Source organism: Myiozetetes cayanensis, unplaced genomic scaffold, assembly GCF_022539395.1.
Source record: "Myiozetetes cayanensis isolate MyiCay16 unplaced genomic scaffold, myiCay2020 scf27, whole genome shotgun sequence".
Taxonomy (NCBI): Eukaryota; Metazoa; Chordata; class Aves; order Passeriformes; family Tyrannidae; genus Myiozetetes; species Myiozetetes cayanensis.
In genome coordinates, this window is record NW_026087488.1 from 766131 (window position 1) to 780732 (window position 14602).

Below are 14602 nucleotides of genomic sequence, written 5' to 3' on the forward strand. Positions count from 1 at the left end.
CTGACTGTTGTAGGACTGAGGGAAATGCATCCCAGCCGGGAGTCTGGGAGAAGGGGATCCCTCACTGGAAGGCTCAGGCCTGTAACAAATCGCACTTGGCAAGCTCTCGTGGTACTCTTGGGTGTTCCTTCCTTACCCAAAGGCATAGATATCTGCAGCTTTGGAGAAAGGCAGCTTGTCTTCATCTTTCCCTGGGGCCATCTCCCGGACGATCTCGGGGGCCAGGTAGCACAGCCAGTCATGAGGCAACTTCAGTTCGTTCTCCCTCCTGAGTCCAAAGAAAAGCAGCAGTACTGAAACTCTGGTGTGTAGGTCATAGCTGTGCTTCACCTCATGTTTTGACTTTAGTTACTCAAATGTTTTTGCTACTTGTTTCTCGTTTTCTTGCCATGTTAACAAATAAGCACATGTCAGCCTGACTCTCCAGCTTACTCCTGGGCTTACAGTTTTGTTTGTCCTGTGCTCTTAGTCTTAATCCATCCATAACACTCTGGCTCTGTGCTGCTAGAACTGTAGGAAGAAATCTGCTCAAAAAAAAACACCAAAGTGCAGAGTGCAGACTGAGTGTGTCCTAAAGCAACTGGGTACCAGGTACTGTGGGAAATGTTTCCCTATTTGATCATCATTTGTCATTCTAAAGGTGGACCAAGCAGTGAAATCTCCACTCACCTTCCTTCCTGAACCACGCCCGAAATTCCAAATAATCCAAAGTCGGTGATCACAACTTTCCCATTGTCATAGAAAACATTCTTGGATTTCAGATCCTTATGTACGATGCCCTTTGCGTGGAGATACCCCATGCCCTGGGAAATACAGCAGAGGTGGAAATGTTTGAGGGGTTGTTACTATTGCCAAGCACACTTTGCTTTCTAATACAAACTCCCTCTCACATCTGCAGTGTAGAGGACTAGCTGGGACAGGGCAGTTGTGCAGGACGGTGTTAAGGGAGCAGCTCCCAGCTCAGAGTGCAGCCTCCAAGCTCTGGATGAGGCACTGCCCCATGGCTCCATTGGCACAATGAGCCCTTACCTTAATGATCTCCTGTGCTATCTGCCTGGTTTTGTTAATGTCCAGGGATATCTTGGGGTCCCTCACAAAGGAGTGCAGTGTCCTTCCTTTGCAGAAGCTACAGAAAATTTTTGCACATTAAAAAAAAAAATTAATTAGCTATATAATACTTATATTTTAAAACTAATAGTAAGATGCTGTCCTCACCTGGTAATGATTGCTAAGTGAGGGGGGTTCATGCAGGCTCCCATGAACAGCACCACGTTCTCGTGCCGGGTCTGTCTGTAGTTCATCACTTCCTTTTTAAAGAGTTTGAGATGATCCTGGTTGTTCCCGTCGATCTCCAGCAGCCTGATGGCCACCTCCCCGTGCCACTTGCCCTTGTAGACCTTCCCCCAGCGGCCCTGGCCGATGGGGTCCCCCAGCTCGATCTGCTCGAAGGGGATGTCCCACTCCTGCAGGTACACGCTGGTCTGGCTGGGCTTGCGGTAAATCATCCCCTGCAGGTGCGGTCGCCGGTTCGGCAAATCTTCCACCTCGTCCTCGTCATCCTCAGGCTCTGATTTATTGGTCTCTGGTTCTTCCACCTGTTCACAGCAAGGCAAGGGAAAGGTGTGCTCAGAGTCCCACGTGGGGGGCAGAGCAGCCCAGCAGCACAGGCTGCTCCCAGACCTTCGGGGCCGACAGCAAACCCACCTGTGCCTCGCGTCCACCTCCGCCCGGGCCTGGCTGGGCACTGCTGCAAGAGAAGGTTTGCACTGAGAGTAACATTTGAAATCCACCTGAGGTGGAAAACTGGGGGGGGGATGCATTGCCATTAGGGGAGGGGGAAGAAGCCAGCAGAGAACAGATCCTGACAGAGTTACAGTAGGTCAGACAAAAATTCAATTCCTGCTCCACGTAACAGAGAAGGACTCTAAGCTCACTCTAGCAAACAAGGGACAAAGACTCTGAAGTGATTCTCAGTGATTAAGTGGCAGGAATTGATTTGGCAGTGGCTCTGTTATTACAGTGAGTTCCAGGAATGGATACTCCCATTCCTGCTCCTGAAAGCCCTGTGGAGGAGCAGCCCTGTGAGAGCTGGCAATGCAGGCTGCAAGCTTTTCCATGCCCTGCAGTTCAGATCCTGGAAGAGCTGTTTGCTTGCAGCTCAGTGGGCCTTGTCCTTGAGTTATAAAGCTCCAGCTTCTGTTCATCCCACCCTTCTGACCTGGGGATTGCACACAATAACCAGGTATTAAAGGCCTGGACTGCTGCGTGTCCCGTTCAGAGTTGTGCCATATTCAGCTTTATAAAATGGGGATCCCAGCACGGCCCTTGCTGGCTAAAGTTATCCTGGGAGTTCTCAGATGTTAAGTGCAGCTTTGGCCCTAACACAGCATTTCTGGACTGAGCTGAGGATTATCAGGTAAACACTGTGCAAACAAAGGGATTTAAAACTCTACTTACTTAGTGTCTGCAGCAGTTTCTGGAGGTTGTGCTGTTTGTGCAGGGCTGGGAATTTCTGTCAAAGTAGAAACAGTTATGCTACATCTTTTACACTTCAATCTCATAGACTGCAAGTTTTAACATTGCAATAGCAATTATTTGCTTCTTATTCAGGAATTATAAACTCAATCACAGACAAAAAGTGATTTTATACTTCTATTCCTTTAAAACTATGCTCATCCCTGCTACCCATGTTGGCCCAATCCTCTTTCCATTCCCTTACTGATCTGTAAAGTCTTTCTGGCCAGGGCACAGAACCCTAAAGTAAGTCTTTTTAAAGGAGGAACACGGATGTGGATAGAATCCCATAGCAGGAAGCTAATGTTGTACAGCTCTAAGTTTCATCTCAGTACATAAATCACATCAATGCTCTGGCTCAGGGGAGAGAAGCCCGAGTATACACTAAGAGAGAGTCTGAATTGGTTTAGACATGTTTTTTAAAAGCAGGATTATTGTTCTTTGGCAGCATGCAGAGGTTTACAAACAGGCTATGTTTTGGCAGAAGTTGGTTAGTAGAATTAAAACAATCAACTCACCTGGGAAGATAAACTGTTGTCTATGCTGAAGGTAGTAGGCAGCTTTTTAATTAATTGGGGTTTTGTAAAAGAACCACAAAAAAAAATACCAGGAGAAAAAAACAAAACAACACAAACAAGTTAGAGGATCATCAGTGAGTGCCCCAAGTGCATTCAATGAATTAGTCCCAGCTCACTGCTGGGAACAGATTAGTAGATTATCAGCCTGCTCGAGGGGGGATTTCAGCACATGCATTTGGGAAGCCCCTGAGAGATGACAGGTATCAAACACAAGCTGTTACCAGTCACAGAGTGGTGGGCAAACAGCACATTGAGACCCTCAGTGGCAGAAGCAAATGCAGAGCCCAGGAATGTCCAAGGCAGGCCCACATCAGGTTGTGCTGCAATGCTCTCTCATGTCAGCTTTGCAGAGGTGCCCCCACAGAAGCTGAAGCTCATGAGCCACCTGCGGTTTTTATTTTTATTTCAGTTTTTTAATTTCTGAGTAGTTTGTCCCAATACAAAGGAGCTGCAGTGGAATCCTTACACTAAACTGGTTCTGTTCCTGCTCCTTTTGAGCAGGCTCAAACAGCAACTGGCACTCCCAGTTCAGAACCTGATGCAAAATTCTGCAGTGTTGAAGGCCAGATGTAGCAGCTACTGAGCAGCATCTGACTTCAGTTCCACATCAGAGGAACTGCATTTATTCCCAGTATGTAAATCTTTGCCCTTGTCAGAAATTCTTGCCCCTCTCAGCTCTGGTAAAAGCTGCACACTGGGGCTCTTAATCCATAAGGTACATAGGGTAAACTCTTCTCCACCAGACATCTGTGTCAATGGTTTAACAATGGGTGTTGATTGGGGGTTATATTTTGGAACGGCCTGGTACTTCACTCCAGTTCTCATTTTTACAGCCTGCTCCTGCCATCACCCAACTCCTGATTTAAAGCCCCTGGTGAGCACACATTGCAGGCAGCATGCATTGTACAGCACAAGGGGAAAGGGAGGAGAAAGAATATGATATTTTTTTAGTCCTTTTCCAAAAAAGAGAAAAGAGAAAGATCAAATCATTTAAGAAAGGTGCCAGCATTCCTCAATGATCTGTTTCCTACAAAGGTCTTTTGCTGATACCCTTTAAAAACTTGTAAGAACAGACCATGTCCTTTTATCAGGTAACAAAATACACCTTCACACCTTGCTTAGGGCACAACCATGTACTCAGAAACCTACAACTCCCTGGTCAGCCTCTACTTGCAGAGAGGCCGTTCTGCTCCTGACAGGTCTCCTGAAGGAGAGGAGTTTACCTGGGAAGTTGAATCGCCCGTCCCTCTGGCCCATGGGAGATGGGTTTGGGGGAGGCGTTGCACTGGGAGGGTTGGAAGACTGGAAGGGTGCTGGGGAGGATGGAGTGGATGAGGTTGTAGAGGAAGGATTACTGCTGGAGTCCAGGTGGTTTATTGCTGGTGGATGCTCCTGCAAAGCAAGGAAAATCCCTCGTGAGAAAACAGTAAAAAGAAAGAACAAATTGCATCAGTGTTTGCTGGACAACAGAGAGAGGGAAGTTGTTCCCAGCCTTGATCATGGCACTGTTTTTCTGAGTAAGCACCTGCAGGTGTGCACAGCCCATGTTTTACATGGAGAAAATGTCACACAGCGAAGTCTCCTTGCAACGTGAAAGCTCAAGGTGCCATTTTGGCTCCAACCACCAAGATCCTGCTGTCACCACATACCTTTTTAGTTAGTGCTTTGGGGAGAGTTCCAAACTGTGGCTCTGTGGGTCTGTCTACTGGATTATTGATATCAGATGGGACAGATTCTGTTCTTCTTATTTTTGCTACTGAAAACAGGTTGAAGAAGGGAGAAAACCAGCTTAAATCAGAGTTCTTATTCTTGCTGTACCATGAATCACATTGACATGCCAAGAATTTGTAGAAAATTACTTACTGGGAAGGAAGGATATTCTACAAGCAGGTGCCTCTTTAGTACATTTGTTGTGACATTTTAATCTGAAAGAGAACCATTACATGTTAAATAAGGACTTGTTCTTTCCACAGAAGAGTAAGCCTACCCTTAATTTGTAATTCTTATGCTAATCTCAGAGGGAGTTCTGGAATGCCCAGGCCCCAAAGCAGCAGCATTCATATGGAGAATCCTATTATGTGTGTCATTAGCCTAATGAAGGCCATATACATATCTTAGCATCTGATTTATTTTTAATATAGTTACTTTCACTGACTCTCATCCAGCAACAGCAAAGCACTAAAATCTCAGTGCTCTGGACTAACAACCCAGAGAGAGAAGCAAAAATTAAAATCCTGGCTGTTATTTAGGGATCCAGCTCCCACTACAAGATTTGCCCAGGATGAGGTAGTAGGTGGTCTGTGGCAGGGAAATAAATTTGGTTCATTCACGTGTCAGGCTGACAACCTAAAGTGTGAGTTGTTCCAAAGCATCCCTTGGCTAGGTCAGGACTGAGAAATGGTGCCGCTGCCAAGAGTGCATCCCATCAAGAGACGTTCCTGCAGACTGCAGCGAATCAGATCCCAGGTGGTTGTTGTTGTGACCATCCCTGCGTGCTCACCTGCAGTACTTACACTTCACCCCGAACATCATGCTCTTCTGACAGACTTGGCAAATCTGAGACAGCCAGGACTTGGTAGAGAACCTGAGTAGAGACAAGGCGAGGAAACTGGTGTTAAGTGGCGCCCAAGGGAAATGAACATTCGTGGGTAGTCACAGGCTGGGCTGCAGCTCTTGCTGAAAGGGGCAGGTGGTGGTGGGTGCAGAGCCCTCCCTGGGCTGCTCAGAACCCAGCTCAGAGCGTGTCCCTGTGCTGCTCACCTGTGTGTCACCGCCAGGCCAAAGTCTCTTCGTACCGTCTGAGGGGATCCCTGGGAGAGCTCTGGTGGACAACAAAAGCACGGTTTAGGGGAGCATTGCTCACACCTGCTCACCAGTGTGCACAGAAACCAAATGGTCACTGCCACAGGTCAGCCCCACCGGCCCAGAGGTGTCAGCACCACAGCTCAGGCTTTGCTGCAGAGCTGCTGCAGCTGCTGCGCTTGCATTTGTGTCCATGTGATTTGATAAATCGTGATACTTCACATTTAGGGATGACAGAAGTCCATCTGATCAGGTCTAAGCCGTTCTTCAAGTGGAAAGACTTTATTCCTAACTGGTTTACTTCCAATTGGTTTACCACAAATACCATCAGCCAGTTTTCCTGCAGTGTCAGTAGATTTCAGAACCTTCTTTTTCACTGAAAATTACTTCAATTTTCTAGACAGGGCCAGGATGACCCAGAAGGTCAAAAATGTATATGTGAGCTCACTTAGTGAGCTGGTAAGTGCAGAAAGGGAGACTTAAGACTTCAAAAGGCCAATCCAGCACTCCAGTGGTTAGAGCACATAAGTTTCTGAAAACTCTCCAATACTCAGATTCTGGCTGAAAGAAATCTATATAAATACTCCAAATCTGGACTAAGCTCAAATCTGCAAGTGTCAGCATAGCCAGGGCTGTTGGTGCTTACACAGAGCCAGTCTCTCACTTGACCCTAGATGGCACCAGATTCTTTTTTATCATTAGTCCAGTGAATTTTTAAAGGTGTCTGTGGTCCTCAGCCTCCTGGGCTGCAGTGGCTAGCTGCTTTTGCAGGGAGTATTGCAGGTCTAGTGTGGCCATCCAAATGCACAACATCTAAATGCATCAAAACACAACAGTTAAGATGGCTGTTAACATGGGGTAAGATGGATAAATCCTTACTGAAGAGTTCTAATGAATACACACCAGTTTGGGATTGACTGGCACTCACCAGAGCCCACAGCAGAGATTTTAACCCAGCCAATGTGACTGTATGCAGAGAAGCACCAAAATCCTTCATTTCTGTCTGAATTTAAAGCTTTTTTCATTTATGGCACAAATTCTCTCACTCTCCACAGGGAAATGCTCAGATTCCTGCTGGCATTTTCATTTTATAATCTTCCTTCTATTTCTGAAAGTAATTCCTGGGATTTTTGCTTTAAGGGGCATTGGATATATGTGCAGTGCTATAATGTCCTTATTTAGACTTCTATACTTTTTTTTAATGCTTTGATGTTTCTGCACCCTTCCCAAGCTGCTCCAATCTCTCTCCATCAGGTTCCAAAGTCACAGGTTGTGTCTGGGACACACACACCTCAGGGTAGCTGAACTCCACTGGCACTGGTATGGCACTGGATAAAAACACAGCCCTGCTCCTCAGACAGTAACCATGTGAACAGACTCCTCAGCACCAGGGGAACATTCCACATTCCAGCACTTGCTGAAGCTTTCTCAGAAGGCTGCACATAACTGTCTAATTTCATTGCAGAAACACTGGGCAGTGAATATCCAAAAACACAAAATGGTTAGATATGAAATTTCTGGTACTGAAAGGCATCAGCACCAGCTGTCTGAGGTGCAGACAAGCACTTACACCCAAACCCCTCACTTTAACCCTTGAAACATCACTATTCCTTTTCCTTGCTGTTGTCATTTGTCATCTGAAGAAGTACCAGGTACAAACAAGTAAACCCCCTGCAGTTCTGCAGCAGGCCAAGCTCCTGCTCAGTTAAGAGAAGCTCTGGGATAGGAGGGCCTGTGGAGACCCTCCAGAGGCTGCACAGGGATGACCAACAGGGAGCTGACAAGCACAGGTTCTTCTCTCTCAGCAAGGCACTGCAGACACCCCCGTAAGAGTCTCTTACCGAACCTAGGAAGAAAAAGAGATTTTTTTTAGCCACCAGATTCCTGTGACGGGATTCACACTGTGCTAGAACAGGAACTGCTGCCTGCAGCATTTTCAAACACCTCTGGTTTTGCACAGGCTCCTGAAGCTGCTGCAGTGCCAGTACGTTCCTGACTACATATGGCAGTCTTTGCTGGGGAGAGCTCCAGCTCCAGTCTGGGAAAAGAACTTACTTTATTGGAGGAACTTCATCTATCCTGTTTCCCAGCTGTGATTCATGGGACTTGCTCCTCGTGAGGGTTGGGAAGTTGGGCAGCAGCTGGAACACCTTCCTGCAGGGGGGGGGAGGAGTCCGTGGTGGCTTCAGCTTGTGCCGCCGCCTGGCCTGGGGCGTGGCCGGGGGGGTGATGGTGATGCTGTGAGTCCTGGGGGTCAGCCTCCCGCCCTGGCTGGCCAGCACCAAGGGCTCCAGGAGGTTCTCTGCGTACACGGAGGGTCCGTGGCTCGCCGGGGGCTCTGAGGGAGGGGCTGTGGACACGGACACAGAGCGGGGCTGGGTGCGGGGTCCGGCTGCGGGGTCCGGCTGCGAGGAGCTGCTGTCCCGGCGCGCCTCGGGCAGGTTCACCAGCACGTCGTCCTTCAGCTCCCCTGTGCAGAGAGAGGGGCAGTGACTGGCACACGGGGAACACCTCCACACCTCCACACCTGCTGCCCTGGCTCGAAGGTGCCCCGTGCAGGGGATGTAGATCCCATGCATTTTTAAAAGTGCCCTTCCTTTCTAAGTGAATGCCATGACTTCTGAGCAATGGCTGGTTTGACACTGTGGATGGGAAATGTCTGACAGCCCGGGACAAGAAAGATTAGAAAAAAGGAAACACGAAACTGAGCTGTTTGCTGGCTTTTCCATTAACTAATCTTTATGACTTGCAAATGGATGAACTGTCATAATACCAGCAGGAAACATCACCTTTCAGTGACAGATTGATAATTGCTACAAAGAAAGATGTAATGCATGTTAGTACCAGTCTGCTGGGAGAGGCTCTTGTACAAACAGATTTTACAGTGCCTCTGGAAGTGCCTGGGGAAGGTGACAGAGCTTCTCTCTGAGCTGGCAATATGTGGGGAGGGGATCAGCTACAAGGAATCTGGCTGTATTTGTTAGGTCAAGGATGTGTATTGACCGATGGAGAATGAACTGCAGCATTAGACACAACTCTGAACGGAGAGGGAAAAAGGATATATTGAGTAGGAGAGGACATTTCCTCATACATTTAGTTCCATTTCTTTATTTGACTTTATGTCAAAACCAAATCCAGCTCACGTGTCTAGCTGTGTTTGATCAGTGCCCCTTCATGGACATGCAAGAGCCACAAACTGACAGTGGTTACAGAATATCCCACAGAGGGTGTACCATGGCTGCAGGGTTTGCAGATTCTCACATGCAAGGAAGCAGGATGGGGCTGGGGTGCCAAGACCCCAATTCCATGTGAGAACAAGACAGTCTGTACCTGATTCTGTCACCTTGCGCAGGCAGCTGAGTGCCCCGTTGAGCCTGGAGCACTCCTCATCTCTGGCACCACATCTCTTCATTGTTTCCTTCACCTTTGACTCGTTCATTTCTAGTAAGGCATCCAAGGTCAGCTCCTCTGGTATCCTCTGCAGAAAACAAGGTGAGACCTTTTTTCACTGTGTCTAAAGAGGACTGTCACCTGTTGTTCTGGTGTACTTTGAGCAGCCCTGTCTCACTGCCTGGTCTGACTCACCATCTGCTCATTTTGGTAGTGCCCCTCTCTGAACAGGCCCAGCAGTGCCCAAGAGCTGCTCCCTCCCCCTGCCCCGTGTGTGAGTGTGCTCTGCAGCACTGTCACTGGGCATTCTCTGCTGTTTAACTTAGGATTAGAGGTGACTGGAATATTCTTCTCCCCTACTGGAAAGCTTTCACTCGGTGCTTTTGCAAAGCTACCAATGAAACAACTTTTTCCTTAAAAATAGCAGCAGAAACAAAACAGGCCTAAAACCTGAAAAAATGTCAGATAAAGATGTTTGTTTTTTCCATAGTGAAGTGAAAAGCAGAAACAGTGAGGAAAATTACTTCTTTTCTTGAACACAAAAGAAATGTTTTGACAGAGATAGCAACCTCCTCCTCCTGCATTTTTCCTTCATCAGAGAACCAGCCTTACCCGTATCCTGCCTGGAGAGATATTTGAGCACAACTCCTACTACGTCTTAATACACCAAAGCCCCACAGTGATAAGGTTCAGATCAGGCAGACACAAAAGATACAAGAGCCTGGAAAGCACAAAACGATCTGGTATTTCCTGACACAGAACTGAGCTGTGTCTCTCTCTCTTCCCCCATTCAAATGTTTCCAGTGTAAGTCTGCAGCAATTGTGGTTAATAAACAAAACCAGGATATTTAGCCCAGATACCCAGGAATTTCCCTGAAAGTTCTGCCTAAACAAACCTCCCTGTTGCCTACTCTCACAATGAGATCACAAATTTCACAATATTTGGCCTCTTTCCTAAAGCTTCAGCTCCTGGACTCAAGCTATATAAAAGGGTTTGAACTTTTATTTGAAGGGGAAACTCAAAACTGTGTCTCACTGCCTGGAGAAACACAACGCCTGAAATCCTCTAGTCCTTAAACCTCACTTCTGACTCCAAAGCAAATGTGACTGTGCTGAATGTCCTTTAACAACTGCATCTTTCTTAATCCAGACTTGTGCTTTTGAGCTGACACAGGACTTTCAGCAGTGACAGTGCTGAACAGCCCCAACCTTTGGAGCTTTGTAGGTGGTAACAGAGAGTAATCACAGAGTTTCCATTTTTAGTAACTGTGGCACGGAGCAAAGAGAAAGAGTAAATTAAGAAAGGGTAGAAGTCTAAGAAACACATCCTGCATCTTCTGTCACATGGCCTGAGCCGGATGAAACACAAAACACAGCTGACTCAAGGAGAGCCCAGGAATTTAAATGAGCAGTAAGCACAAAGCAGGGCCAGAGTAGAGCCAGAGTTCAGTGACATTTGGATCGATTTTTTTCCATAATTAATCTTTGCAGAATAACAAAAGCACAGACATTCCAGCTGATGCTGGGTATTATTACTCATTTTTCTGCACACCTGCACCATCACGATGCAGGAGTAAGACTGCCCCCAAAAAGCCTATTCCCAAATGATTTCCACTGTCACAGTCTTGGTGTAAGTGGGATTACAGTGATGTGTAAGTTTTGAATTATCTTGAAATATTTCCTTACCCCCACCACTCCCCACTAAGAACACCCCCTTGGCTAGACAGCCCTTGTTCGAGGCAGCAGCCTCATCCCAGATCCAGCAGGAGCTCCCCAGTGCTGTTACCCAGGATCCCCTCACCTCCCAAGCCCTCCTGCCACACGTTTAAGCAGTAACTTATCAGAGCTGTCAGGGAGTCAGTCGGTACAGTGGAGAGACCAGCAGTTTCCTTGGCCACTGCCAGTGGCAGCTGGAATGCAGGGCCAGCTGGGGTGGCACTGGGGCAGCACCACTGGGGCAGCACCACTGGGGATCTGGTTTCTCCAATGCCTCTTCTGTGGCAGGAACCAGCCCTCAAGCTGCATCAAGGATTCAAGCCTTCCTCATTGCACTTGAAAACAATTTTTAAAGGACACACAAGTATTGAGCTCTTCAGAGTGGCAGGGAATTTTCCCTGTGTCCCATGCATTTCAGGACACAGTCTCTGAGGAGGGCTCCATCAGCCCTGAGCTGGCTGAGTGTGCTCTGCAGCTCAGTGTGTGTGGCCTGTGATGGTCCAACCGAGCAGCAAAGCCTGCCCAGCTCTGCACTCCCAGCACACAGACCCTGGCAGAGGGACCTGGGCCCACACGCAAACTCCAGTCTGCTCTTTTGCTCAATAGTTTAATTTTATAAAGACAGAATAGCAAGTTGTAGGAAAGTATAAAGTACAGAAAAGGAGATTATATTTAAACAATCCCAGTGACCTTGAGCTGGGAGAGCTCAGACTTTGTGAACCTGCTGCCAGCCCCCATGACACGCGACAAAAGAAATAAGCCTTCAACGAGGGGGAGGGAGGGAAGTAAGAGGCTTTCTTTAAACAGCCACTCATGTGCTGCACATATGTGGTGGCTTAATATAAAACTGGCCAACCTGATCCCTGTAAGATTGGCCTGCTCTGCTCTAGCTCTGTGCTAGCCCCCAGCCAGTGTGACAGTGAGGAAGGTCACTAGTTCAGGGGCTCTGGGAACAGGTTCTGCTGCTGCCCTGGCTCAGCTGTTGTGCTGGGGGGAGAATGGCCCCAGGAAAGGGCCCTCACAGGGGCCACTGTCAGAGGGGAGTGTGGTGGGCTCCAACCCCTCAGTGCAGTTCTGGTCCTTGCACAGGGGTTACCCCCACCCTTCAGCACCGAGGGTGAGAAATGTGGGTCCATCTGACCTCTCTTTACTTGCTTCTTCAGTGGGTGCTGAAGCTTCTAAAAAAAAAAAGCTTTAAAAAATGCAGATTAAAGGCTTGCACTAGGGCCAAGCTCAACACCACCTCCTTGGGCACACCTGCCTTGACAGAGGAAGCTGCAAAGTATTCAGACACTATTCTAATAATAAGGTCAGATTTAATTAGGAGAAAAAGAGCAGAAGACAGAACCTGCTTTCAATCTTCAGCACCTCAGTAAATCTAAAGCCTTACCATGGTAAGGCTTCTGCTCAGCAGAAGTGATGCTAAAAAGCCCAAACCAGGAAATCACTCCTCTCTACAAGAGGTAGATGGACTTTCCTATACAGCCCTCCCACTTCTCAGGCACAGACTGCGCTTCATGGGACACCTTTGAAGAGAGTGAAGTGAGTCCCACTGCATCCAAGGGCCATCCAAGGGTTAGTCTCAATTAGTCTGGGTGAAGAGTTCACACAAGTCTTTAATCTTGTCTGGTGTCCAACTTAAATCCCTGAAACATGGCAAAAATGCTGGTATCTAACACAGTGGAGGGGTTATTTTTGGTAAAGATTCCACCCTGCAGATAAGCCTGTGGAGCTAATGCTGCTGCAGGCACTCTGCAAATTCATCCTGACCTGCTCCTCGACCCAGTAGCCACAGCTCTTCCTGTAAAGCTGGACAGTTGTCAAGGCCCCAAATGCCTCCTCTTAAATCAATACATTCCCTCTCCAATCACCCTCCCGTGAAGCAGCAGATGCTGGAAGAGAAAGCCCATTACATAAGGTGCTTAAATTCCCACTGATAGCTCTAAGCAAAGCATGTAAAGATGCTCTTAAGAACATCTTGTGCCTGCTAGTTGTTATTTTGCTCTGGTTTTCTGGTGCCTGGAGAAGGAGATACTGAAAAATTGTTGCATTATTAAATTCCTGGAGATTTTATGGACATTCTGGAAAGCCTCTCACATGAAATTTCCAGCCTACATTAAGCTGTGAGCATAACCAGGCCATGCTTTCACCTGACATCACCCTCCTCCCTGGTTCCCCTCACAGCAGGCGGCTGAGAGGAGCTGCCAGGCTCGGAGCATTCCCTTCCCCTGGCTCTCTGGGACAGGATTGCTGCTGTCACTACTTTCTGTGGAAGGCAGAGGTAGCAGTCAGACCCCTTGGGTTGACCTCAGGCCATGAATGATTCACACTGAACAGGGGGGCACCTGCACCCCCGGCACGGGAAGGGAACCCTTGCAGTGGGAGAGAGTATTTTCCACGAGCTGTTTGCACTGGGGAGGGACCTTCAGCTGGAACACAGTGATGGAGTTTTAGCTCAAGGAAGCCTGCAGGACAGAGTTAATCTGCATATACACAATTAGCACATCCAGAATCTCTGCTATCTGGTGGTCCAGTCAGAGCTCCTGCTGCCAGACCCATGGAAATCCCCAGCAGAGCCACAGTCCTCGTGGCCTGTTCATGCAGATATGCTGACAGAAAGAGATGGGAGGATACAGCTGTGGAAACCTGATAGGCTTAGGCAGATCTGCCTCTTCTATCCCCATCCAAAGCAAGGATGCACACACCAAAAACCCTCAGCACTGCTCCGACAACCGATGTGCTTCAAGCTGGACCACACAAACAGCACCCTCTGCCACGGGCTTGTAGTACCAACCCCTGGCCATGGCTCATCCTCAACAGATTTTCCCAGGGGCAGCAGGAGACTCTTGGCAGACAATTCCTGCCCAAGGCATGAGCCCTTCCTGCTCTGCTCCCCCATGTGCCCAGCACTGCTCCTGCCCTGCTCAGCTCTGCACTGACAGGCAGGACTTTGGCATAAATGCTGAACGAGGAACGAGATGGGCCTCCCCCAGGAAAGTATCTACACAAATACATTCCCCAAATGGAACAGGCAGAAACCAGCCACAGCACTGCTGTGTCTGCTCCCACAGCCTCCTGTGCTGGCCGGCAGTTCCTGGTCAGGATGTGCCCCTCCCCATGCGTGACAGTCACCCACTCTAAAAACAGCCTGCCAGACTTGACTGACACCCACCCCTGCTCCACAGCCAGTGCAGCCGGTCCAGACATGCTTCAGAAGATGATAAGGAGATGACTCTGTTCTTAAGTTACTTTTTAAGGCAGTGACAAGTTACATGTGGGAACAAATACAGTAGTTACGTTTCTGGGAAGCACAATGTAAAGGCAGAGAGGATTGCTTTCTGTGCTGAAGAAAATAAGCCAACAGAGACTTTTTTAACCTCCTCTTTTGATAGACATATCCCAAGCCCAGAACCCAGTAAATAGCTCTGCAAGAAACCTCTTCCATCAGCTTAAGAACAGTGCTCTGTTCTCATCTCCTTCCCTCCTGCTCGCCCCTCAATTCCCGACTCCAGCTCCCAAGGGGAACAGGACAATCCAGATCAGTGTATTTTTGTAGGACCATTTTCAGAGCAACTTTCATCCCCTTGAGACCACTAAATAGT

The 14602-nt window shown here is 48.0% G+C and overlaps 1 protein-coding gene across 1 annotated transcript in view; it reads right to left on the reverse strand.

Moving 5' to 3' along the window:
• KSR1 (kinase suppressor of ras 1) overlaps positions 1 to 14602 on the reverse strand; it is a 50385-nt gene that overhangs the window by 6781 nt on the left and 29002 nt on the right. The window contains exons 3-17 of the mRNA XM_050321814.1: positions 9225 to 9372; positions 7950 to 8364; positions 7736 to 7740; positions 5853 to 5913; positions 5593 to 5676; positions 4956 to 5017; positions 4742 to 4848; positions 4316 to 4484; positions 3033 to 3074; positions 2458 to 2512; positions 1705 to 1747; positions 1216 to 1595; positions 1030 to 1126; positions 670 to 803; positions 137 to 268 (exon numbers count right to left, since the gene is read on the reverse strand). Of these exons, the coding sequence (XP_050177771.1) occupies positions 137 to 268; positions 670 to 803; positions 1030 to 1126; positions 1216 to 1595; positions 1705 to 1747; positions 2458 to 2512; positions 3033 to 3074; positions 4316 to 4484; positions 4742 to 4848; positions 4956 to 5017; positions 5593 to 5676; positions 5853 to 5913; positions 7736 to 7740; positions 7950 to 8364; positions 9225 to 9372 (1934 nt within the window). The remainder of the gene's footprint in view (positions 1 to 136; positions 269 to 669; positions 804 to 1029; positions 1127 to 1215; positions 1596 to 1704; positions 1748 to 2457; positions 2513 to 3032; positions 3075 to 4315; positions 4485 to 4741; positions 4849 to 4955; positions 5018 to 5592; positions 5677 to 5852; positions 5914 to 7735; positions 7741 to 7949; positions 8365 to 9224; positions 9373 to 14602) is intronic.